The sequence below is a fragment of the Rhinoraja longicauda genome, chromosome 24, assembly GCF_053455715.1.
Source record: "Rhinoraja longicauda isolate Sanriku21f chromosome 24, sRhiLon1.1, whole genome shotgun sequence".
NCBI lineage: Eukaryota > Metazoa > Chordata > Chondrichthyes > Rajiformes > Arhynchobatidae > Rhinoraja > Rhinoraja longicauda.
In genome coordinates, this window is record NC_135976.1 from 27,332,698 (window position 1) to 27,357,918 (window position 25,221).

Genomic DNA, 25,221 nt, shown 5'->3' on the forward strand with positions numbered 1-25,221 from the left:
GCCAAACGCCAGCAGGAGGGACTTGAGTAGATCGGGTAGGCTGGCCAGTATGGGCAAGTTGGGGCAAAGGGCCCGTTTCCACGCCGGTATCACTCTCTGCCTCGATTAATACAGTGTTTACAATGAACACTAGAGCTCTGATCTAAGCTCTGATCTAAACTTTAAGCTGGAAAGACTGCAGGGACAATTTGCCAGGATTTTGACAGGACTCGAGGGATTGAGATGTAGGGAGAGGTTGGGCAGGCTTGGACTTTATTCCATGGAACGCAGGAGGCCGAGCAGTGGTTTTATAGGGGTGTATAAAATCATGAGGGGAATGGCAGGACTGTCATATGTTGAAAGACTGGAGCGACTAGGAATTTAGAAGGATGAGAGGGGATCTTATCGAAACATATAAGATTATTAAGGGGTTGGACACGTTAGAGGCAGGAAACATGTTCCCAATGTTGGGGGAGTCCAGAACCAGGGGCCACGGTTTAAGAATAAGGGATAGGCCATTTAGAACGGAGATGAGGAAAAACTTTTTCAGTTAGAGAGCTGTAAATCTGTGGAATTCTCTGCCTCAGAAGGCAGTGGAGGCCAATTCTCTGAATGCATTCAAGAGAGAGCTAGATAGAGCTCTTAAGGATAGCGGAGTCAGGGGGTATGGGGAGAAGGCAGTAACGGGGTACTGATTGAGAATGATCAGCCGTGATCACATTGAATGGTGGTGCTGGCTCGAGGGGCTGAATGGCCTCCTCCTGCACCTATTGTCTATTGAGAGGGGCAAGATTTGATCGGAAGCCAAGAGGCAACTGCTTTTACGCAGAGGGTGGTGAGTGGAAAGGAATGAGCTGCCAGAGGAGGTAGTTGAGGTGGGAACTCTGACAGCATTATAAAGGCACTTGGACAGGTTCATGGGTAGAAGATGTTGAGAGGCTTATGTGCCAAATGGAACTAGTTTAAATGGGGCATTTTGGTCAGCCTGGACGAGTTGGGCCAAAAGGTCTCTTCTCACGTTGTGTGACTCTATCACTAACTACAGAAGGCCAATTCACCAGCTGCGTTCAGACAGTAGTTTGTCCATTTAGGTTTCTCCCATGGGTGGCTCCCTGGTGCAGCAGTTAGGACTGCTGCTGCCTCATGGCTCCAGTGACCTGTGTTGAGTTTGCACACTCTCTCTTCCTGTAGCGTTCCTCCGTGTGCTCTGGTTTCCATTCGCGTTCCAAGGACATGCTGATAAATAGGTTAATTAGCCACTACAAATCACCGCTACGTGGATGGGAGAAGGATAGGGCAGAGCTCCAGGGGGGCAGCACAAACTTAAGGGGTGGAACGGCCTCCTTCTACATGAAATATGGGACAATACGTGTGGGTTAGAGTCATCGAGTCTTTAGTTTAGTTTAGAGATACAGAACCAGACACTTTGGCACACCGAGTCCTCACCAACCAGCGATCCCCGCACACTAACACGGCCTTACAGCGCCAGAGACCCGGGTTGGATCCTGACTATGGGCGCTTGTTTGTACAGAGGTTGTACGTTCTCCCCATGACCTGCGTGGGTTTTCTCCGAAATAGACAATAGACGCAGGAGGAGGCCATTCGGCCCTTCGAATCTCCAGTTTCCTCCCACATTCCAAAGACGTACAGGTCTGTCGGTTAACTGGCTTGAAATAATTGTAAATTGTCCCGAGTGTGCAGGATAGTGCTGCTAATGAATGGGGTTTGATGGTCAGCACGGACGCGGTGGGCCGAAGGGCCTGTTTCTGCCCACTATCTCTAAACTAAACTAAAGATAGACACAAAATGCTGGAGTAACTCAGCGGGACGGGCAGCCCGAAACGTCTAACAGTGATCTCTCCGGAGATGCTTCCTGTCCCACTGAGTTACTCCGGCATTTTGTGTCCATCTGCAGTCCCTTCCTGTATACTCAGTAAACTAAAATTCCACTGTGACTGGAAAACATTTTACGTTCTACCCACTTAAACCTCTCAGACGCACTCCTACGTCACGTGAGATGCAGAATAACTTAACCATAAAGGGCGGTTTAACAATAGAACAATTGAGTGGCGCAGCGGTAGAGTTGCTGCCTTACAGCGCCGGAAACCCGGGTTCGATCCCGACTACTGGTGCCGTCTGTACGGAGTTTGTACCTTCTCCCCGTGACCTGCGTGGGTTTTCCCCCCAAGAGATCTTCGGTTTCCTCCCACACTCCAAAGATGTAGAGGTAAGTAGGTTAATTGGATTGGTAAATGTAAAAATTGTCCCTAGTGGGTGTGGGATAGTGTCAATGTGCGGGGATCGCTGGTCGGCGCGGACCCGGTGGGCCGAGAGGGCCTGTTTCAGCGCTGTGTCTCAGAACTTAAAATCTAAAGGTCCTCACTTTTGTCCTTTGGAGGTTCAATTAGTCCTTTATACTCCACATTCACATGGATCTCAACACCCAGGATGAGGGCCACTTTCAGCAGAATTAGCTGCAGTTGTCGGATACCTGCGGCAACAAAACAATGGAAAATTAGGTGGAACTCGACCAAGTGGACCCGCTGGGCCCAAACCTCTCCTGCATCGGTGCAGCACCTTCTCCACCCCCTTTCCCCCTCCCCCCCTCCCCCCCCCCCCCACCTCCCGCTCTCCCTTTCCCCCCTCCCCCCCCCCCACCTCCCGCTCTCCCTTTCCACCCTCCCCCCCCACAACTCCCCTTATCCTCCCCCTCTCTCCTCCCTCCCTCCCCCTCTCTCCTCCCTCCCTCCCCCCTCTCTCCTCCCTCCCTCCCCCTCTCCCCTCCCTCCCTCCCTCCCTAGGAGATAGATTTAAACTTTCAAATGTGAATAACTTAAAAAATATAACACCGATTTCAATGAAACTTCTTCCATTAGCACCAAAGGGACGACGGTGAGTGAGGTGGGCCTAAAATTGTCGCGCTATCGTGTACCGTTTTGGCTGTAGTTCAGGAACAAACAAACAAACAAACGAGAGTTTTAGTAGATAGATAGAAGATACGAAACCACTTTCATTTGGAAACAATCACCCCAGGGTCTTCAATAATTTCGACGCTATGTCCAACCAGGATTTTCACCGTGGAATGGATGTGGCACTCCCATTTCCACAGGCACTCCAATATTATAACATAGTATGCCAAATATATTAGAGACACACAAGAGACTGCAGGCGACAGAATTTTCGACAAAAGTCAAACTGCTGGAGGAACTCTGCGGGTCAGGCAGCATCTGTGGAGGGAAACGGACAGACGATGTTTCGGGGGTCGGAACCCTTGGACTGCTAGGTTCTTCTTTCACAAGCTCATAAGTAAGAGGAGCAGAATCAGGCCATTCGGCCCATCAAGTCGACTCCGCCATTCCATCGTGGCTGATCTATCCCTCCCCCCCCTAACCCCATTCTCCTGCCTTCTCCCCATAACCCCTGACACCCGTACTAATCAAGAACCCGTCCTCATCAGCCACACTAATTCAAAGAAGAATGACTCTAAGTGGGACTGGTGTAGATGGGACACGTTGGCCGAAAAGGGCCCTTTTCCATGCTGTATGACTAAGTAATAGAAGATTTCTCCATCTGCCATAACTCTCCGCCATCGCGGAATATCACAAAGTATTTTACGCAGGGAGTGGTCAGTGCCTGGAAAGTGCTGCCGAGGGAAGCCAAGTCTATGGATATTGTTACGGCAGATAGATAGATTCCTTCATGGAATCAAGGGATATGGGGGAAAAAGCAGGAAATGGGTACTGATTTCGAATGATCAGCCACGATTGTATTGAATGGCGGTGCTGGCTTGATGGGCCGAACGGCCTACTCCTGCACCTATTTTCTACAGGTGTCAGAGGTTATGGGGATTACTGTAAACTATTGCATTTTGTGGAATGGTGTCAGGGGTTACGAGGAGAAGGCAGGAGAATGGGTTCTAGGAGGGAGAGATAGATCAGCCATGATTGAATGCTGGAGTAGACTTGATGGGCCTATCCCTTATGACCTTAAGAAAGCAGATGCGGCAGTAATATTTAAGAGGCATTTCGACTGACTGGTGAATGGGCAGGATGTACCGTAGACCACGTGTAAGCCGGTGTGATGTTCAAAGGGAAGTTTAAAGGAAGTACAGGGTTGTGGTGAGGAGAGGAGGTTGAGCCGTGGAGAGAAGGTTGGGGGGCTGCACCATCGAGAACAAAGAGGGGCCCGGCGGTGGGGAAGGGGGAGGGGCGAAGAACAGAGGGACCCAGTGGGTGGGGCCGCTGAGAGATCAAAGAGGGGCCGGGCGAGGGTGGGGGTGGGAGCTGCAGAGAACAAAGAGCGACTAACATGGCACGAACGTGTACGTTTTGTAACATTGTCAGCGCCAGAAACGTGGTGACTCCTTGTGTACTTTGTGTATTGTATGCAAAACAAAGAGGGACAAAAAAACTGCAGATGCTGGTTTAAATCGAAGGTGGACACAAAATGCTGGAGTAACTCAGCGGGCCAGGCAGCATCTCGGGAGAGAAGGGATGGGCGACTTTTCGGGTCGGGACCCTTCGAAAAAGTCACCCATACCTTCTCTCCCGAGATGCTGCCTGACCCGCCGAGTTACTCCAGCATCTTGTGTCGACCAAAGAATCTTACTGTGCACGTGACAGGAAAGAATCGTTGGAACAGCCTTCGTGGTCAGGCAAAGATGGTGTCCTGTTTTAATCAGACATATAGCTCACCGTTGGTGATATCCTGAGATGATATAAAGCATTCTGTCGAGGCCAATACCACAGCAGGGTTTGGCCAACCTGCTATCAGAAGGATATTGTTAAGTTGAAAAGTTGTTAGAGAAGATTTACAAGGATGTTGCCAGGGTCTGAACTACAAGGAGAGGATAGGCAGGCTGGGATTTTTTCTTCGGAGAACAGGAGGTTGAAAGGTGAGCTTATGGAGGTGGCACAGCAGTAGTGTTGCTGCTTTACAAGCCAGGTCTCTGACGCTGTAAGGCAGCAGCTCTACCGCTGTGCCACCGTGCCGCCTAGGGTTGCCAACGTTCTCACTCCCAAGTATGGGACACAAGGTGATGTCACCGCCCCGCGCCCCACGTGACCTCGCCCAACTAGTGGCCACGTGCTCCCGCTTCACCAATGGCGGCCGGGAGACGAGTTCCTATGCAACCTCTGTCAGGTGGCGCCCAGGCCTCCGGGCCTACAATGTCCGGGCCTCCAGCTGCCCCCGGGCCTACAGTGCCCGTGCCTCCAGCTGCCCCCGGGCCTACAGTGCCCGTGCCTCCAGCTGCCCCTGGGCCTACAGTGTGCATGCCTACAGCGGCCCCCGGGCCTACAGCTGCCCCCGGGCCTACAGTGTCCGAGCCTACAGCGCCCCCCGGGCCTAATACGGGACAAGGGCGGTCCCGTACAGGACAAACCAATTTAGACCAATATACGGGATGTCCCGGCTAATACGGGACAGTTGGTAACTCTAGTGCCACCCCACACACACACCCATACATACACACACACACACACACATACATACACACACTATAGACACACACACTATAGACACACGCACACACACACACACACACACACACACACACACACACACACACACACATAGAGACACACACACATAGACCCACACACATAGACCCACACACACACAGACCCACACACACACATACACACTCCAGCACTTTGTCTTTTTCTTCTTCGTAAACCAGCATCTGCAGTTCCTTGTTTCTCCATACAACTAGTGTGAATGGGTGGTTCACACACAGACCCACACACACACAGACCTACACACACAGACCCACACACACACATAGACACACACACACAGACCCACACACACACAGACCCACACACACACAGACCCACACACACAGACCCACACACACAGACCCACACACACACATAGACACACACACATAGACACACACACATAGACCCACACACACAGACCCACACACACACATAGACCCACACACACATAGACCCCCACACACATAGACCCACACACAGACCCCGTCACACTTATCTCGCTGTCTCTGAACTTACTGACGTGGTCGAGTGAACCGGAACAGAATTTGCCGTAGAATTTTTTGGCCCCAAGACCCCGCAGGTCCTGGATAGTGAATGGCCACAGGTGCAGCACGTTGTTCCGCGAGAAGTCATCCCTCTTCTCCACCACAAGGACTTTGGCCCCGAGAAACGCAAGCTCAATGGCTGTCCGGAGCCCACACGGGCCGCAACCTAGAACCAAACACTGAAACACCAAGTGGGAGGTCAGTGTGCAGGAAAGAACTGCAGTCGCATGTTTAAATCGGAGATAGACACAGAATGCTGGATTAACTCTGCAGGGCAGGCAGCATCTCCGGAGAGTGGGAGGTCAGTGATCCAGTGGACGAGCAGAGGAAGCTTGGCTTTGCAACACAGCGTGGAAACAGGCTCTTCGGCCCACCGAGTCCACGCCGACCGCCCGTTCACACTAGTTGTATGGAGAGACAACGTGGATGGTCAGCGTGGACTCGATAGGCCGAAGGGCCCGTTTCCATGCTGCATCTCTAAACAAAACTAAACATCACATGTAAAAAGGAAGGTAAATAAGGAACAAGGAAAATGAAGCTCAAGCTGAGATGCCGGTTTATGAAGAAGAAAAAGACAAAGTGCTGGAGTAACTCAACGGGTCGGGCAGCATCTCTGCAGAATATGGACAGGTGACTTTTTGGGACAGGACCTTTGTGGGTAGTGGGTGCATGGGTTACACTGCTGGGGGAAGCAAACATGACAGTTACATTCAAGAGGTTTCTTGATAGACACATGGATACGCAGGGGATGGAGAGATATAGATCGTATGCACCTAGATGAAATTAGTCTTAGTGTGCAAGGACAGATACAAAATGCTGGAGTAACTCAGCGGGACAGGCAGCATCTCTGGCGAGAAGGAATGGGTGACGTTTCGGGTCGAGACCCTTCTTAGTGTGTAGGGAGCAGATTGGAAAGTGGGATAACATAGAACTGGTGTGAACGGGTGATCGATGGTCAGCGTGGACTCGATGGGCCGAAGGGCACGTTTCCATGCTGCATCTCTAAACAAAACTAAACATCACATGTAAAAAGGAAGGTAAATAAGGAACAAGGAAAATGAAGCTCAAGCTGATTTTTCAAACCGACAATTATCTGTAATTCCATTTTGGTGTTGTCGAGGAAATGGATGTGATCTCAGTAAGTATCTGTACTCTGAGAAGGGAGATCAGACAAAATTTCACTAAAGAACCAGTTTTAATCTGTTTGCAAGGAGGTTAATATCAAAAACTGAGTCTACGATTAGGTAGAAGTGGTACAATATGCACTTTCAGTTGAGTTTAAGTTCAGTTCAGTTGAGTTTCGTGTGCCGAGGTGCAGCAAAAAGCTTTTGTGGCGTGCTAACCAGTCAGCAGAAAGACAATACATGATTACAAGTTCACAGGTTATAGGAATAGAACTAGGCCATTCAATCATGGCTGATCTCTGCCTCCAAATCCCATTTTCCTGCCTTTTCCCCCATAACCCTTGACAGCTGTTCTAATCAAGAATTTGTCTATCTCCGCCTAAAAAATATCCACTGACTTGGCCTCCACAGCCCGATGTGGCATTGAGTTCCACAGATTAACTACCCTCTGACTAAAGAAGTTCCTCCTCACCTCCTTTCTAAAAGAGCACCCTTTAATTCTGAGGCTGTGACCTCTGGTCCTAGACTCTCCCACCAGTGGAAACATCCTTTCCACATCCACTCTATCTGTGCCTTTCATTATTCTGCAAGTTTCAATGAGGCCCCCCCCCTCAACCTTCTAAACTCCAGCGAGTACAGGCCCAGTGCTGTCAAGCGCTCATCATATGCTAACCCACTCATTCCTGGAATCATTCTTGTAAATAATCAAACCACTTACAGTGTATAGATACATGATAAGGGAATAACGTTTAGTGCAAGGTAAAGCCAGCAGTCCCATCAGGGATAGTCCAAGGGCCATCACATTTTCCAATCCACCTTTAACAAACAGGATGATACTTGCCTTTGTGTTAAGACACGCCTGTCCTTGCTCATACTCGTTATGCGCTGCTCGTTTATCCAACTTAACCCACAAGGCTTTGGCCTTCCAGTAGTTGAGACTGCCTTTGAGCTTGTTGTAGAAGTTGCAATAGTCAGTGGGATCCAGGCACAGAAGGCGGCAGAGATCCTGGAACAGGCTCAGCGTCTCTCTACATGTCCTTCCTTGCAAGAACTTATCAAAGAGAGGGTGAGCCTCGTTGTCCATCGTGGCAGATGGTCCTCCAGACGTCTGTCTGCCAGTATCCTTCAAGTCACCGCATCTGAAAGATGGAATACAGTGCATTGTTTAAGCCAAACATGGTGCTCCAACTTGCTCAGGTTTCAACCCATGGCAATTGTTCCCACCTAGACAGGTACATGGATAGGTCAGGTTTGGAGGGACATGGACCAAGCGCAGGCAGGTGGGAATAGTGTAGCTGGGACATGTTGGCCAGTGTGGGCAAGTTGGGCCGAAGGGCCTGTTTCCACGCTGCATCACTCTATGACAAAAGCAAATGCAGTAACGGTTCAAGACTTACAGCAGGATTTTCAAGAATTAAGGAGACACAATCCAAACACCAAGGACGGACAGGTTTGCAGGTTAATTGGCTTGGTATGAATGTAAAATGGTTCCTAGCGAGGGGAGGACAGTGTTAATATGCGGGGATCACCGGTCGGTGCGGACTCGGTAGGCCGATTCCGCACTGCATCTCTAAACTAAACAAAAAAACTCAACAAGGAACTTCAGATGCTGGAATCTTGAACAAAATATAAAGTGTTGCAGTAAGCCAATAACCTACAGAATCCCCCTAACATTTTGTGTCTTTTTCTTCAAAAGTTATAGTAGGATCTTGATCAGCTGGGCACCTGGGCTGACCAATGGCTAATGGAGCTTAATTCTGAAGAATTTGAGGCGTTGCATTTTGGGAAGTCTTAGCACGGCAGGACTTTCAGAGTGAACGGTGGGGCCTGGGGAGTGTTGTAGAGCAGCGGGATCTCAGAGTACTAGAACATAGTTGTGTAGGAAGGAACTGCAGATGCTGGTTTAAACCGAAGATAGACACAAAATGCTGGAGTCGGAGGGCCTCGACCCAAAACGTCACACATTCCTTCTCTCCAGAGATGCTGCCTGTCCCATTGAGTTACTCCAGCATTTTGTGTCTATCTACATAGAGTCATAGAGTGATACAGTGTGGAAACAAGCTCTTCGGTCCAACTCGCCCACACCGGCCAACAATGTCCCAGCTACCCTACTCCATAACCCTCCAAACCTGTCCTATCCATGTACCTGTCCAACTGTTTCTTAAACGATGGGATCGTCCCAGCCTCAACGACCTCCTCTGGCAGCTTGTTCCATACACCCACCACCCTCTGTGTGAAAAAGTTACCCCTCGGATTCCTATTAAATCTTTTCCCCCTCACCTTGAACCTATGTCCTCTGGTCCTCGATTCCCCTACTCTGGGTAAAAGACTGTGCATCCACCCGATCTATTCCTCTCATGATTTTGTACACCTCTATAAGATCTCCCCTCATCCTCCATGGAATAGAGACCCAGCCTACTCAACCTCTCCCTGTAGCTCACACCCTCTAGTCCTGGCAACATCCTCGTGAATCCTTTCTGAACCCTTTCAACCCCACAGGGACATAGTTCACTGAAGGTGGCATTGCAAGAAGATAGGGTGGTGAAAAAGGCTTGTGGCATGCTGGCCCGCATCAGTCAGAGAATTAAGAATCGAGGTTAGGAGGCTGTGTTATAGTCGAAAAACACATTGGGCACCAGGAAAGAGTGCAGAGAAGATGTATGAGGATGTTGGAGTGCGGGCTGATTTTGTAACTGTGTATAAAACAATGAGGGAGATAGTTAGGGTGAATGCACAGACTCTCTTTTTAACCCAGCGGTGGAATCAAGAACCAGAGGACATTGTTTGAACGCGAGGGCCAAGATGGAATAGGAACCTGGGTGGGGGGAAACCTTTTCACAACAGGTCGACTCACCTGGTTTTGAGGAAACTTCCAAACGTTTGTGGAACCAATCCAGCGCTGGACTTCTTCAAAAGCCTTCAGCCGGTCCCACCAATAGCTGATCTTCACCCATCAAAAACACCTGCAACACAAAACACACACACAAAAAAAATAAGAAATACAACGCACAAAGGAAGCGGTAGAGTTGCTGCCTCACAGCGCCAGGAGCCCGGGTTCGATCCTGACCACGGGCGCTGTCTGTGCGGAGTTTGCACGTTCTCCCCGTGACCTGTTTCTCCTGGACTCCTGTTTCCTCCCACACTCCAAAGACGTGCAGGTTTGCAGGTTAATTGGCTTGGTGTGATTGTAACTTGTCCCTAGCGCGTGTAGGATAGTGTCAGTGTGCTGGTAGGTGCGGAATCTGTGGGCCGAAGGGCCTGTTCCCGTGCTGTATCTCTGAACTGAGCTAAACTAACCCTGCAGCCTCTCCAGCCAGTTTTCGTGCATCCCGACACAAAGCTGTAAAATGGTATTAAAAGGCAACATTACCAATGCTCCCGTTGGTTACACCGCACACTTTACAGTGAGTCATCCTTACTGATGTTTCAGGCCAGTCTGAAGAAGGGTCTCGACCCTGAAACCCATTCCTTCCCTCCAGAGATGCTGCCTGACCCGCTTGAGTTACTCCAGCGTTCTGTTTGTCTTTGGTGTTTCTAACGTTTCGACTTGCACGACTAAACCTCCTTAGTGAACAGCTAGCTGTTCACTGTTGAAGACGGTGCCTCGGTCTGACACGCCCAGACCTGCCAATAGTCTCCAGTTTGATGCAGTTAAGGGGACAATGTAAATGTTCTGCTAATGGAGGTGAAAAGCCGACTGCATTCATATTCAGGAGCAGGCGAGAAATGCCTGAGCTCGGAGCAAGATTGCCTGTGGACTCTGTGTCTAAGTAGAAGAGAAACCCAACGTGAAGAGTGGGTGTAAAACTTCCCCACTTTTGTACAAGAACAAGAATGTAGGGGACCTTTAATAGTGAAAAAGAAATCGACCAAAATAAGGTTCTTGGCATAAAAAGTCATCTATCCATGTTCTCCAGAGATGCTGCCTGACCCGCTGAGTGCACTTTGTGTCCTCTTTTGAAAATCAGTCTCAGGATTGACTCTCTGAATGTTGACAATCCCTTTCCCCCACAAATATACGGCTCCAGTAGTTTGTTATTCTTTTGCTCTAGATTCCAGCATTTGCACTCTAAAGCTTTTCACTGCACCTTGGTTTTGTCCGGGTGCTCCGGTTTCCTCCCACTCCCCAAAGACGTGCACGTTTGTAGGTTAATTGGCTTCTGTAAATTGTCCCTAGTGTGTCGGATGGAACGGGATGATCAGTTTGGACTCGGTGGGCTGAAGGGGCCTGTTGCCGTGCTGTATCGCTGTAAACTAAATTAAAGAGAGCCACCAAATGCTGGAGTAACTCAGCGGGACAGGACTGGGTGATGTTTCGGGTCGAGACCTTTCTTCGGAATCGACCTGAAACGTCTCCCAGTGATCTCTGATCAGGTGGCCTTTCTCCGGGTGCTCCGTTTTCCTCCCACATCCCAAAGACTAGGTTAATTGGCTTCTGCAAATTGTCCCTAGTGTGCGGGATAGCACTGGTGTAAGGATGATCAATGGTCGGCGTGGGCTCGGTGGGCCGAAAGTCCTATTTCCGCGTTGTATCTCTAAACTAAACTACATCACAAATCTATATACTAAAACTCTCATTTGTTTGTTTGTTTGTTCCTGAACTACAACCAAAACGGTACAGAATAGCTTGGCAATTTTAGGCCCACCTTACTCACTGTCATCTAATGGTGCTAATGGAAGAAGTTTCATTAAAATCGGTGTTATATTTTAAAAGTTATTCACATTTTAAAGTTAAAATCTATCTCCTAGGGAGGGAGGGGGGGCGGAGGGAGTGGGGGGGGAGGGAGGGGGAAGGACAGAGGTTGAGGGGGATGGAGTGGGGGAGGGTGATGGAGGGGGAGGGGGGTAGAGGGGAGGGGAGGAGGGGAGGGTACTGCACCAATGCAGGAGAGGTTTGGGCCCAACGGGTCCACTTGGTCTAGTAGATTTATAAATTCATTATACATGCCAGAAATAAAATCTATTTAACTTTCAAGCTGACCTCGGGATTCGTTCCTGACGGCATAAAAATGCAACGAATGCTTCTTCCTCGTTGTTTTATTTTTTGGTTCATCAGAGGACATTAGAGAGAAGTCTTTGAGATAAGATCAAGCCGACCAGTTTCAGAGCTCAGTTACACGGTAACAGTTTCCTGTTTTTTTTTCTTTCGTCAGAATGTTCCTCATCTACCATCCTTCCTCGTAACAACGCCGTATCAGCGACAGAGATTTTGCATCTGCAGTTCCTTCCTACACTAAAGATACCCTGTAAATGTACAAGGATTTCCCCCAGCAAGTCATAAAGCCAGAAAGCAAATTTTGTTTCCAAAAATCAACTGAGTTCAAAAATAAACTTCTAAAATAAAATTAGCGCAGCGGTAGAGTTGCTGCCTTACAGCGCCAGAGACCCTGGTTCGACCCTGACTACGAGAGAATTCTCTGCCTTAGAAGGCCGTGGAGGCCGATTCTCTGGATGCTTTCAAGAGAGAGTCAGATAGAGCTCTTAATGATAGCGGAGTCAGGGGGCATGGGGAGAAGGCAGGAACGGGGTACTGATTGTGGATGATCGGCCATGATCACATTGAATGGCGGTGCTGGCCCGAAAGGCCGAATGGCCTACTCCTGCACCTATTGTCTATTGTCTGTCTGTACGGAGTTTGTACGTTCGCCCCGTGACCTGCATGGGCTTTCTCCGAGATCTTCGGTTTCCTCCCACACTCCAAAGACGTACAGCTTTGTAGTTTAATTGGATTGGTGTAAATGTAAAATTGTCCCTTGTGAATGTCATAGAAACATAGAAACATAGAAAATAGGTGCAGGAGTAGGCCATTCGGCCCTTCGAGCCTGCACCGCCATTCAATATGATCATGGCTGATCATCCAGCTCAGTAGCCTGTACCTGCCTTCTCTCCATACCCCCTGATCCCTTTAGCAAAAAGGGCCACATCTAACTCCCTCTTAAATATAGCCAATGAACTGGCCTCAACTACCTTCTGTGGCAGAGAATTCCACAGACTCACCACTCTCTGTGTGAAGAAATGTTTTCTCATCTCGGTCCTAAAAGACTTCCCCCTTATCCTTAAGCTGTGACCCCTGGTTCTGGACTCCCCCAACATCGGGAACAATCTTCCCGCATCTAGCCTCTCCAACCCCTTAAGAATTTTATATGTTTCTATAAGATCCCCCCTCAGTCTTCTAAATTCCAGCGAGTACAAGCCCAGTCTATCCAGTCTTTCCTCATATGTAAGTCCCACCATCCCAGGGATCAATCTGGTGAACCTTCTCTGTACTCCCTCTAAGGCAAGAACGTCTTTCCTCAGGTTAGGAGACCAAAAATACTCCAGGTGCGGTCTCACCAAGGCCCTGTACAACTGCAGCAGAACCTCCCTGCTCCTAAACTCAAATCCTCTTGCTATGAATGCCAACATACCATTCGCTTTCTTCACTGAGTTGAGAGGGCACGATAAATGTCGGGTAGTATTCACGGGGCAGCGCGGACTCGATGGGCTGAAGGGCCTGTTTCCACGCTGTATCTCTAAACTAAACTTGGTTTCACCAAACTAAGCTGAGCTCCACCAAAAAAGTTTTCATGTCGCAATACTCTCAGCTTTGCTCCATGTTCTGAAGGAAACGGATGGTCTATGCTTAGAAACGTAACAAAATATTCCAGCTGTTATTTGTTTTGTTAGAATTGCCGTGGAAATTCCAGTCATACATGACTTCCCTTTCAATAGCCTTTGAATCAAGGCCAAACCCATTCACACATCCCACCTGAACCATCTCTGGGCTGAATTTATTCCCACATTGAACAACTTCTCCTTTGCTTCCACTCACTTCCTCCACATGAGTCTTAGCCATGCTTTCATTAGTTCGTAAGTGCTAGAAACAGAATTAGGCCACTCGGCCCATCAAGTCTATTCCGCCATCTATCGTGCCCTCTCAACTCCATTCTGTTGCCTTCTCCCCATAACCCCCTCACTCCATTGGTTGTGCAAACAGTGTTCAATGTTGGTCTCCTTATTTAAGAAAGGATATTAATGTATTGGAAGCACTTCAAAGAAGGTTCATTAAACTAATAATTGGAATCAGTGTGTCAACTTATAAAGAAAGGCTGCACTGGCAATGTTTGTCTCTGCTGAATTTTAAACGTCAGATGGAAGGAACGTCATTGAAACACAATAGATCTCGAGGGGTTGTGGGAGGTTGGACATGGAGAAGATGTTTCGTTCTGTGGGAAAACAGAACCAGGGATCATGGGTTAAAACGAGGCCTCCCAGTTGAGGCAGAGACAGGACCATTATTCGTCATCAGATCAGTATAATATTGAATGACATGAAGGAGGGGTCCAGTGGCCTGCTCCCCCTCCTCCTTATATGCGTTCATGTTCATTTGATCCCTGAATATTAAGAGGAAAATACTTGACCTCACGTGACTGGCGGTAAAGCGAAATACTTGTAACACGTAGGTGCAGTAGGAAGCTCGTGGTGAGCGGCAGGGCGCCGTGCGAGAGAACCCAGCGGCCAAGGACGGGCGCGCGGTGGGATGAGGATGCGCCGCCGAAAGAACACAGAGGGACCCGGCGGGGGTGGAGCGGAGGCCGCTGACAACAAAGAGGGACCCAGTGTAAGGGGGCCACTGAGAACATAGAGGGACCCAGTGTAAGGGGGCCACTGAGAACATAGAGGGACCCAGTGTAAGGGGGCCACTGAGAACATAGAGGGACCCAGTGTAAGGGGGCCACTGAGAACATAGAGGGACCCAGTGTAAGGGGGCCGCTGAGAACATAGAGGGGCCCAGTGTAAGGGAGGGCCACTGAGAACATAGAGGGACCCAGTGTAGGGGGGGGCACTGAGAACATAGAGGGACCCAGTGTAGGGGGGCCACTGAGAACATAGAGGGACCCAGTGTAGGGGGGCCACTGAGAACATAGAGGGACCCAGTGTAGGGGGGCCACTGAGAACATAGAGGGACCCAGTGTAGGGGGGCCACTGAGAACATAGAGGGACCCAGTGTAGGGGGGCCACTGAGAACATAGAGGGACCCAGTGTAAGGGGGCCACTGAGAACATAGAGGGACCCAGTGTAAGGGGGCCACTGAGAACATAGAGGGACCCAGTGTAAGGGGGCCACTGAGAACATAGAGGGACCCAGTGTAAGGGAGCCACTGAGAACATAGAGGGACCCAGTGTAAGGAGGCCACTGAGAACATAGAGGGAGCATTGGGGAGGACATTGAATGTTTAAAAAACATTTTGGTGCACTACACACAGCATGAAGAAGGGTCTCGACCCGAAACGTCACCCATTCCTTCTCTCCTGAGATGCTGCCTGACCCGCTGAGTTACTCCAGCATTTTGTGTCTACCTAACTGGAAGATGTTGAGATACTGTGGGCTGGCTACGATGGAAGAATGGGCCAGATTTTATCTTCAGTCAACTAGACTTTTTAACCCAAAGGGTAACTTTTTCACGCAAGGGGTGGTGGGTGTATGGAACGAGCTGCCGGAGGAGGTAGTCGAGCCAGGGAACTATCGCAACATTTAAGAAACATTTGGACAGGTACATGGACAGGACAGGTTTGGAGGGTTATGGACCAAACACGGGCAAGTGGGACTTGTGTAGCTGGGACATGTTGGCCAGTGTGGGCAAGTTAGGCCGAAGGGCCTGTTTCTACGCTGTGTCTTGCTAGGCTAGAAGGCGTAAAACGTTGTTAAAAAGCGTCATATTATGCCTATAATATCTCAGCCCTGCCAAAAGCACTTTCCAGCCATTGACGTACTTTTGGTTTTGAAGAACAGCTGTAACAATGGTACAGCAGAAACAGCACAGAATTTCCACATAGCTACCACCCACAAACAGCAATACGATCCTGGTTGAACAATAAATACTGGCTACAACAGCAGAAACAACTCTCAAGTTCTTCTTTGGGGAAAAAAACTCCAAAGGGTCAAATATAACCATCTTAAAGGTTTGAAGTCATCTCCGTTTAATAGATTGGGCTTATATTCACTGGAATTTAGAAGGATGAGAGGGGATCTTATAGAAACATATAAAATTCTTAAGGGATTGGGCAGGCTGGATGCACAATCCAGTGTGGTGCCCTGATGCTGAGTTTCAACCCAAAACATTAACAATTCTTTCCTCCCCCATAGATGCTGATCAACCCATTGTGTTCCTCCACTTTTTTTCTTCACTTTACCCAAGTCTTGATGCAGTGACACAGCGGGAGAGTTGCTGCCTTACAGCACCAGAGACCCGGGTACGACCTAGACTAAGGATGTCGTCCGAACAGAGTTTGTATGTTCACCTCCTGACCAGGTTCCCCCGGGTGATCTCTAGTTTCCTCCCACACTCCAAAGACGCACAGGTTTGTTGGTTAAGTGGCTTCGGTTAAACTTGTAAATTGTTCCTAGTGTGTAGGGTAGTGTTGGGCTGCGGGAGGTGGGGGGGGGGGGGGGGGGGGGGGGGGGGAGGGGCTAGTCTGCGCAGACTCGGTGGGCTGAAGGGCCTCTTTCCACGCTATGTCTCTAAACTAATCATCAGCTGAGAGGAAAGAAATATAGTGCTGAGAAAGAGAAATCTAAAAGACAATGTTCCTGTAATTGCTTGTGTGAGATGATGAGGCTTGAGGCATGTTCACGTGTCTGTTGGTGTGTTCACGGGGCTTTGGAATGTTCCCGAGGCTTTAGGCTTTCAGAGGTAATGAAGTGATTCCACTTCTGGCACAGTCTCCAGCACAAGGGATACTCCAGTACAAGGGATATGGGCCAAACATGGGCAAATGGGACTAGCATAGATGGGGCATTTTGGTCGGCACAGGAGGGGTCGAGTCGAGGGGCCTGTTTCTGTGCTGTGTGACTATGATCCTGTGACTCTTTGACACAAAGAGTGTAAGAAAATAACTGCAGATGCTGGTACAAATCGAAGGTATTTATTCACAAAGTGCTGGAGTAACTCAGCAGGTCGGGCAGCATCTCAGGAGAGAAGGAATGGGCGACGTTTCGGGTCGAGACCAGCTCAGCCACGCAGCAATGTACCATGGGATATATTTTGTCATTTTGTGTTCAGGACCGACCCTTCGTCAGTATCAACATCTGTACCTGTCACACATCTGCCCGTGTCCAAGCAAAACAATATCAGAGATATCACGTGTAGGAAGCTTCTGCAGTCGCTGGTTTACGCCAGAGATAGACTCTTCATGCTAGAGTAACTCAGTGGGTCAGGCAGCATCTCTGGAGAGAAGGTATAGGTGACACTATGCGTCGTGAGTTTCTCGTGATCACCTTCTCCACAGCCAACAATGGACCATTGGGGGATCCACGTTTTCTTGATCATCGTTGCATGCCTTACATTCATTTGTTCTTTGTACATCTTCTCTAGTTTTCCTCTCCCCTGTCTCTCAGTCTGAAGAAGGTTCTCGACCCAAAACGTCAGCTATACCTTTTCTCCAGAGATGCCGCCTGACCCGCTGAGTTACTCCAGCACTTTGTGTTTATCTTCGGTACAAACCAGCATCTGCAGTTCCTTTCTACACACATGGACTGTAGCGGTTCAAGATGGCAACCCCGCGCATCTTAACCTACGGTAACCAGTGCTGTCCGTACAAACAATACTGATGACCCATGAAAGATATTAAAACATTTAACCAGGCTAATTATTGTGTTCCTCAAGACAGGTTCAGTTTCCACCCAAGATGGACGTACAGGTATGTAGGTTAATTGGCCGGGTAAAAATGTAAAAAAATTGTCCCTAGTGGGTGTAGGATAGTGTTAATGTACGGGGATCGCTGGGCGGCACGGACTTGGTGGGCCGAAAAGGCCTGTTTCCGGCTGTATATATATGATATGATATGATATGAATCAGCCCATGTAGAACTGAGATGAGGAAAAACTTTTTCACCCAGAGAGTTGTGAATCTGTGGAATTCTCTGCCTCAGAAGGCAGTGGCGGTCAATTCACTGGATGTATTCAAGAGAGAGTTATATTTAGCTCTTTGGGCTAACAGAATCAAGCGATATGGGGAAAAAGCAGGAACAGGGTACTGATTTTGGATGATCAGCCAAGATCATATTGAATGGCGGTGCTAGCTCGAAGGGCCGAATGGCCTTTTCCTGCACCTATTTTCAATGCTTTTTATGCTTCTATTACTGATACCTCTGACTTCCACAGTTGGGTTTATATCAGGGAGCCCAAAATGTAATCTATTGGTCAATAACATCCCGGCAGCGGCAGCGGCTGACTAGCAGTCTGTCCGTCTTTTTTTTGTTGAGTGTCAGTGTTGGGATGATTTTTATATATTTTTTTTTGGTTGTGTATGTGTGGGAGGGGGTGGTGGTGTGTGGGGGGTGGGTGTGGGTGGGTGGGTGTGGGGAACTTTTCTCTTCCTCACGGCGCGGGGTGCGGCTCGGCTGTGGGGCCTAACATCCCCCGGTGCGGCTCGGCCGCTGGACTTACATCGCCCGGTGCAGCTCGGCTGCGGGGCTTAACACCGCCCGGTGCAGCTCGGCTGCGGGGCTTAACACCGCCCGGTGCGGCTCGGCTGCGGGACTTTACTTTACATCGCCCGGTGCAGCTCGGCTGCGGGGCTTAACACCGCCCGGTGCAGCTCGGCTGCGGGGCTTAACACCGCCCGGTGCAACTCGGCTGCGGGACTTAACACCGCCCGGTGCGGCTCGGCTGCGGGACTTTTCACCGCTGGTGCGGCTCGGCTGCGGGACTTAACACCGCCCGGTGCGGCTTGGCTGCGGGACTTTTCACCGCTGGTGCGGCTCGGCTGCGGGACTTAGCTGCGCAAGGCTTGGTCGCGGGCCTTTCATCGCCCGGTTCGGCCGCGAGACGTTTCAGCGCCCGGTGCGGGGACTGTGCGGGTCGGTCGGGGACGAGCTGTCTGTCCGTGGGCGTGGGGAAGAGAGGGGAAGTTTTGTTGCCTCCATCACAGTGAGGGGGTGTTTGGAGTCACTGTGATGGACATTTGTGTTGGGGTCATGTGTCTTGTGTTCTTTTTTTTTCTATGACTGCTATGTAGTTTCGTTCGGTACTTCGGTACCGAACGACAAATAAAGCTCTGTTATACTTGTTATACCTGTTATCCTCTATGAAGATGTCTGAAGAAGGGTCTCGACCTGAGAAGTCACCCATTCCTTCTCTCCAGCGATCCTGCCTGTCCCGCTGAGTTACTCCAACATTTTGAGTCCATCCTGTCCTCTCCACCTGTCTTCCTTCTAGTCCAGGATTCTCTTCCACTTTCTCCCACTTTTCCCCCTTCCTCCTCCTTCTCCTGTCCTCCAGAGGGTGTCGGCCATTAGCACTCAATCTAGATTGGCGACGATGCCTCTGTGAGGAAATAATGTCAACTGATAATCAGATGGGAGGTTGCCCACCTATAACATGAACGCTGCACAGTGGAGCAACTGGGAGAGCTGCTGACTCACGACGCCAGAGACCCGGGTGCCATCCTGACCTCGGTTGCTGCTGTGTGTGTGGAGTTTGCACGTTCCCCCTGTGACCAGGCGGGTGTCCTCCAACATCCCAAAGACGTGCGGGTTTGTCGGTTAATTGGCCCTCTGTAAATTGCCCCCTGGTGTGTAGGGAGTGGCTGAGAAAATGGGAAAATGGGATAAATGGGATCAGCCATTGGTCTGCTGGAGCAGCAGCATCTCAGCAGCGGAGGGGAAGTGACTCGACAAGCTGGCCAGGAAGGCCGGCTCTGTCCTGGGTTGCCCCCTCGACTCAGTGCAGGCGGTGGGAGAGAGGAGGATGATGGCAAAGTTAACGTCGCTGCTGGACAACGACTCCCACCCCCATGCAGGACACTGTCAATGCACTGAGTAGCTCCTTCAGTGACAGACTCCTTCACCCCAAGTGCGTGAAGGAGAGATATAGGAGGTCCTTCCTTCCCGCTGCTGTGAGACTGCACAACCAGCACTGCTCCCAGCAGAGCAGTCAACAGTAAAGGAAAAACACAGTAAATGATGCCAATTTATCCTTATCTTTATTTTTAGTTATAACTAGACCAAGTGGACCCGTTGGGCCCAAACCTCTCCTGCATTGGTGCAGCACCCTGTCTCCCCCCCCTCCCCTCCCCTCTCTCCTCAACTCCCCCCTCCCCTCTCCCTTCGCCCCCCCCCTTCCCCCCTCCCTCCTCCCTCCTCCTCCCCTCCTATTAAACTTAAAAATGTGAATAACTTTAAAAATATAACACTGATTTCAATAAAACTACTTGCATTATCACTAAAGTGACAATGGTGAGTAAGGTGGGCCTAAAATTGTCACGCTATCGCGTACCGTTTTGGCTGAAGTTCAGTCACAAACAAGATAACAAACGAGAGTTTTAGTATATAGATGAATGTCTCTTGCTATGCACTTTGCTGCTGTAACCCTGCAAATTTCCCCAGTGTGGGACAAATAAAGGAATATATATTATAACATAGAACTAGTGTGAACGTGAATCGATGACCGGCATGGGCAGGGTGGGCCGAAGGGCCTGTTTCCATGCTGCGTCTCTAAATTAAACTAAATTAAACTCTCTCGCCCTGAATTTCCTGTTTTGACCATGGTGTGATTGAAGCATTGCTTTCACCACGTTCCTCTTGCAAAGTGGAAGAGAACATGCAAATACCACACAACATACGCTGCCACTTGATCCAACAGCTCTGAGCCTGTTGCCAACTGTTTGAACCAACTGGGACCGCGATTACTCAGCACGATGGAAATACAATTCCACTGAAGTCATAGTTTTGCACTGAGGCCTGTCTGTGCTGCACATTCGGTGTTGGACGTGTGGTCACCTCACTTGTGAGACCTGCAACACTGCTGCGTGTAAGTGTGGGCCTCTCGCTTCTTTCAGAAACCTGCGCACATTTGGGCTTTGCAGGTGTGAAGGGCGGATGGAAAAAACCCATTTGGGTTTGGAAATCGTTGCCTCGCTTAAATCATCCACTGGTCACATCATTCAACTGCTTCTCAACGCCAAGATGCAACTTTGCCGTTTGGTCTGAGCTAAAGAGGCAGCATGGAAACAGGCCCTTCGGCCCACCGAGCCCACGCCGAGCAGCGATCATCCGTACATACTAGTTCCAAGTGTAAGAAGGAACTGCGGATACTGGTTTACTCCGAAGATAGACATAAAATGCTGGAGTAGCTCAGCGGGGTCAGGCAGCATCTCTGGAGAGAAGGGATAGGTGACGCTCCGGGTCGGGACCCTTCATCAGAAGAAAGGTTTCGGCCCAAAAAAAATGTCACTCGTTCCTTTTTATCCAGAGATGCTGCCTGAGCCGCTGAGTAACTCCAGCATTTTCTGTCACACTAGTTCTGTGATGTCCCACTTTCTCATCCACTCCTTACATATTAGGGGGGAAATTTCAGAAGCCAATTAACCATCAAACCCGCATATCCTTCAGATGTGGGGGGAAACCGGAGCACCCGGATGACGGTCACGGGGAGAATGTACAAACTCCATACAGGCAGCACCCGTAGTCAGGATCGAACCCGGGTCCCTGGCGCTGTGAGGCAGCAACTCTACCACTGCGCCACCATGCCGCCTTACTGTTGTCCTTTGTCACCCTGTCTCTATTCATTTTACGGGATGTGCTGAATGAGTAGCCAGGGGATTGTCCCTCAGCTGCCTTCGTTGTAACTGGTGCACAGCTCCGAGACAGAAAAATAGGTTGAACGTAGGTTCAAGGTGAAGGGGAAAAGATTTAATAGGAATCTGAGGGGTAACTTATTCACACAAAGGGTGTTGGGTGCATGGAACAAGCTGCCAGAGGAGGTGGTTGAGGCTGGGACTATCCCGCCGTTTAAGAAACAGTTAGGCGGGTACATGGATAGGACAGGTTTGGAGGGATATGGACCCAGCGCAGGCAGGTGGGACTAGTGTAGCTGGGACATTGTTGGCCGGGGTGGGCAAGTTGAGACGAAGGGCCTGTTTCCACGCTGTATCACTCTATGACTCTAAGAATGGGGATTCCAAGCCAACACCAGAGATTTGGGCACAAAAGCTTTGCCTACACTGTGACACTCAGAGGACACTGTGCAATCTCAAACCAAACCCCCATTGGCACCTGCAAAGAGGAAATTTAGTAATTCCCACGGCGTTATTTTAAGAAAAATGTGGAGATTTTGACCCTTGTCTTTATACATAAATAAAACCACTAAAAAATAAATAGATGATGTGGTCAAAATGACGTGGACCGTCACTGTAAGCTGCCATGCACAAATTGACAGCGGTATTTCCTAATTGCAGCACTGACTGCGCGGTATTTCAAAAGTGCTTCAGCAGTTGCAGAATATTATATACGCCCCAGAGGTTATTTAAAGAAGGATAAGACACAAAATGCTGAAGTAAACTCAGCGGGTTAGGCAGCATCGCTGGCGAAAAGGAATAGATTGACGTTTCGGGTCGAGATCAGGATGATGGATATGGAGAGGATGTTTCCACCAGTGGGGGAGCCTACGACTAGAGGTCGTAGCCTCAGAATTAAAGGACGTTCTTTTAGGAAGGAGATGAGGAGAAATTCTTTAGTCAGAGGGTGGTGAATCTGTGGCATTCTTTGCCACATTCTTTGCAGTACCTCTGGAGAGTTCTTCAGTCTCGACCCGAAACGTCACCCATTCTTCGCCACAGAAGGCTGTGGAGGCCAAGTCAGTGGATATTTTTAAGGCAGAGTTAGATAGATTCTTGATTGGTATCGGTGTCAGAGGTTATGGGGAATAAGGCAGGAGAATGGGGTTAGGAGGGAGAGATAGATCAGCCATGATTGAATGGTGTAGACTTGATGGGTTGAAGGGCCTAATTCTACTCCTATCACTATGACCATACGAGACCCTTCCTCAGAATGAGAGACAGGGGAGAGGGAAGCTAGAGGTATGGGCATGTTAGTATTTTTGTGTTGCGGACATAACCTTGATCGGCATCAACATCTGTACCTGTCACACACATCTGCCAGTGTCCAAACAAAGTAGTATCAGAGATATCACAGGCAGGCATAAATGTTAATGATGACTGATTGTTGGCGACTTTAGGAAAAGCTACTGAGCACGATACTAAATGGGTAGGCAGGAACTGCAGATATAGACAGACGCAAAAGGCTGGCGTAACCCAGCGGGTCAAGCAGCATCTCTGGAGAGAAGGATTAGGTGACGTTTCGGGACGAGACCCTTCTTCAGTCTCGACCCGAAACGTCACCCATTCCTTTTCTCCAGAGATGCTGCCTGACCCGGAGTTACTCCAGCTTTTTGCGGTCTACCATTAGCACAATACCAGGATGCATGGAATATCACAAGCCAACATCTATTTGAATAAAACACAAAATGCCGGAGTAACTCAGCAGGTCAGGCAGAGTAATCTAGAGGCATGAAAAGGTACATAGAACAAATGCAGCGTAGAACTGCAATCATCCTTCAACGGAATAAAATAGCTATTCTACCTTTGTTCCAAGTATGTGTTGGAGAAATACTGGGTTAGTACATGAACCAGGTGCAGTTTTTCATGCCTTAGAGTATATGGTCAAGTAGATTCGACCCAGAGCATTGCCTATCATTGGAGTGATCATAATACAGTTTCATCAACCAGTTCAGGGGGGGAGGAGGAAGCACTCCGTATCAGGCAACTGAACCATCATCCCACCACAACCAGAGAGCAGTGCTGAACTACTACCTGCCTCATTGGTGACCCTCGGACAATCCTTGGTCGGACTTTGCCGCCTTTAACTTGCGCTCAACGTTATTATTCCCTTGTCATGTATTGTAAGAAAATAACTGCAGACGCTGGTACAAATCGAAGGTATTTGTTCACAAAATGCTGGAGTAACTCAGCGGGTCAGGCAGCATCTCTGGAGAGAAGGAACGGGTGACGTTTCGGGTTGAGATCCTTCTTCAGACTGAAGACCCATTCCTCCTCTCCTGAGATGCTGCCTGACCCACTGAGTTACTCCAGCATTTTGTGAATAATAGACAATAGACGATAGGTGCAGGAGGCCATTCGGCCCTTCGAGCCAACACCGCCATTCAATGTGATCATGGCTGATCATTCTCAATCAGTACCCCGTTCCTGCCTTCTCCCCGTACCCCCTGACTCCGCTATCCTTGAGAGCTCTATCTACCCCTCTCTTGAATGCATTCAGAGAATTGGCCTCCACTGCCTTCTGAGGCAGAGAATTCCACAGATTCACAACTCTCTGACTGGAAAAGCTTTTCCTCATCTCAGTTCTAAATGGTTAACGAACACCTCCCTTGTCATGTATCATCTACACACTGTGAATGGCTCGAGTGTAACCACGTATTGTCTTTCTGCTTGCTGGATGGTTAGCGAGCAACAAAGGCTTTTCACTGTACCTCGGAACTCGCCACAATAAACTAAGCTGCAAAGGATATTACATGCAAGGAAGCTCACACAATTATAAGAGAAAATGCACACAGTAAGTGTTGCAGAAAGCACAACAAATATCCTTGCAGAAGCCACAGGCACAGAGAAAGACACTGCATCAGACTTACCCCGTCTTCTCCACACAGATGTCTGTCTGCAGCTGCTCCTGAGTGTAGATGCTGTTTGCTGTTTCACCAGCCAGCATGGGCGGGTTCCGATTCACAGTCAGTTACACAATCAGGAAGTGGATAAGGGAACAGCACTTTGAAAGCAGAGGTGACGAGCGATGGTACTGACCTCCCTCCCCCCCCACTTTACTTGCAACGCCGTTGTCAGGGGGAGCTTTCTGTCAATGCACTGGTCCTTAATCAAGGGAAGACCCTGCACTTTAGCTGAAGTAACAACCAGTGCAAATAATCCTGCAGGTTGTGCAGGAGGGAACTGCAGATGCATGTTTAAACCGAAGATAGACACAACATGCTGGAGTAATCTCAGAGGGACAGGCAGCATCTCTGGAGAGAAGGAACAGGTGACGTTACTGGAGGAGAACCTTCTTCAGCCTTCAGGTTTAGGGCCTCGACACAAAACGTCACCCATCCATCCATCCCTTCTCTCCAGAGATACTGCCCGTCTCTCTGAGATTACTCCAGCATCTTGTGAAATAAATACCTTCGACTTGTACCAGCATCTGCAGTAATGTTCTTACACCTTCTCTCCTGAGATGCTGCCTGACCT

At 49.3% G+C, this 25,221-nt stretch overlaps 1 protein-coding gene across 2 annotated transcripts in view; it reads right to left on the reverse strand.

Annotated features, from left to right (window-relative positions):
* LOC144605328 (F-actin-monooxygenase mical1-like) overlaps window positions 1–24,661 on the reverse strand; it is a 92,963-nt gene extending 68,302 nt beyond the window's left edge. For both annotated transcript variants that reach the window (XM_078420456.1, XM_078420455.1), the window contains exons 1-5: window positions 24,615–24,661; window positions 10,004–10,112; window positions 7,991–8,288; window positions 5,997–6,204; window positions 2,363–2,470 (exon numbers count right to left, since the gene is read on the reverse strand). In XM_078420456.1, the coding sequence (XP_078276582.1) occupies window positions 2,363–2,470; window positions 5,997–6,204; window positions 7,991–8,233 (559 nt within the window). In that variant the 5' untranslated portion in view covers window positions 8,234–8,288; window positions 10,004–10,112; window positions 24,615–24,661. The remainder of the gene's footprint in view (window positions 1–2,362; window positions 2,471–5,996; window positions 6,205–7,990; window positions 8,289–10,003; window positions 10,113–24,614) is intronic.
* Window positions 24,662–25,221: the final 560 nt, after the last annotated feature.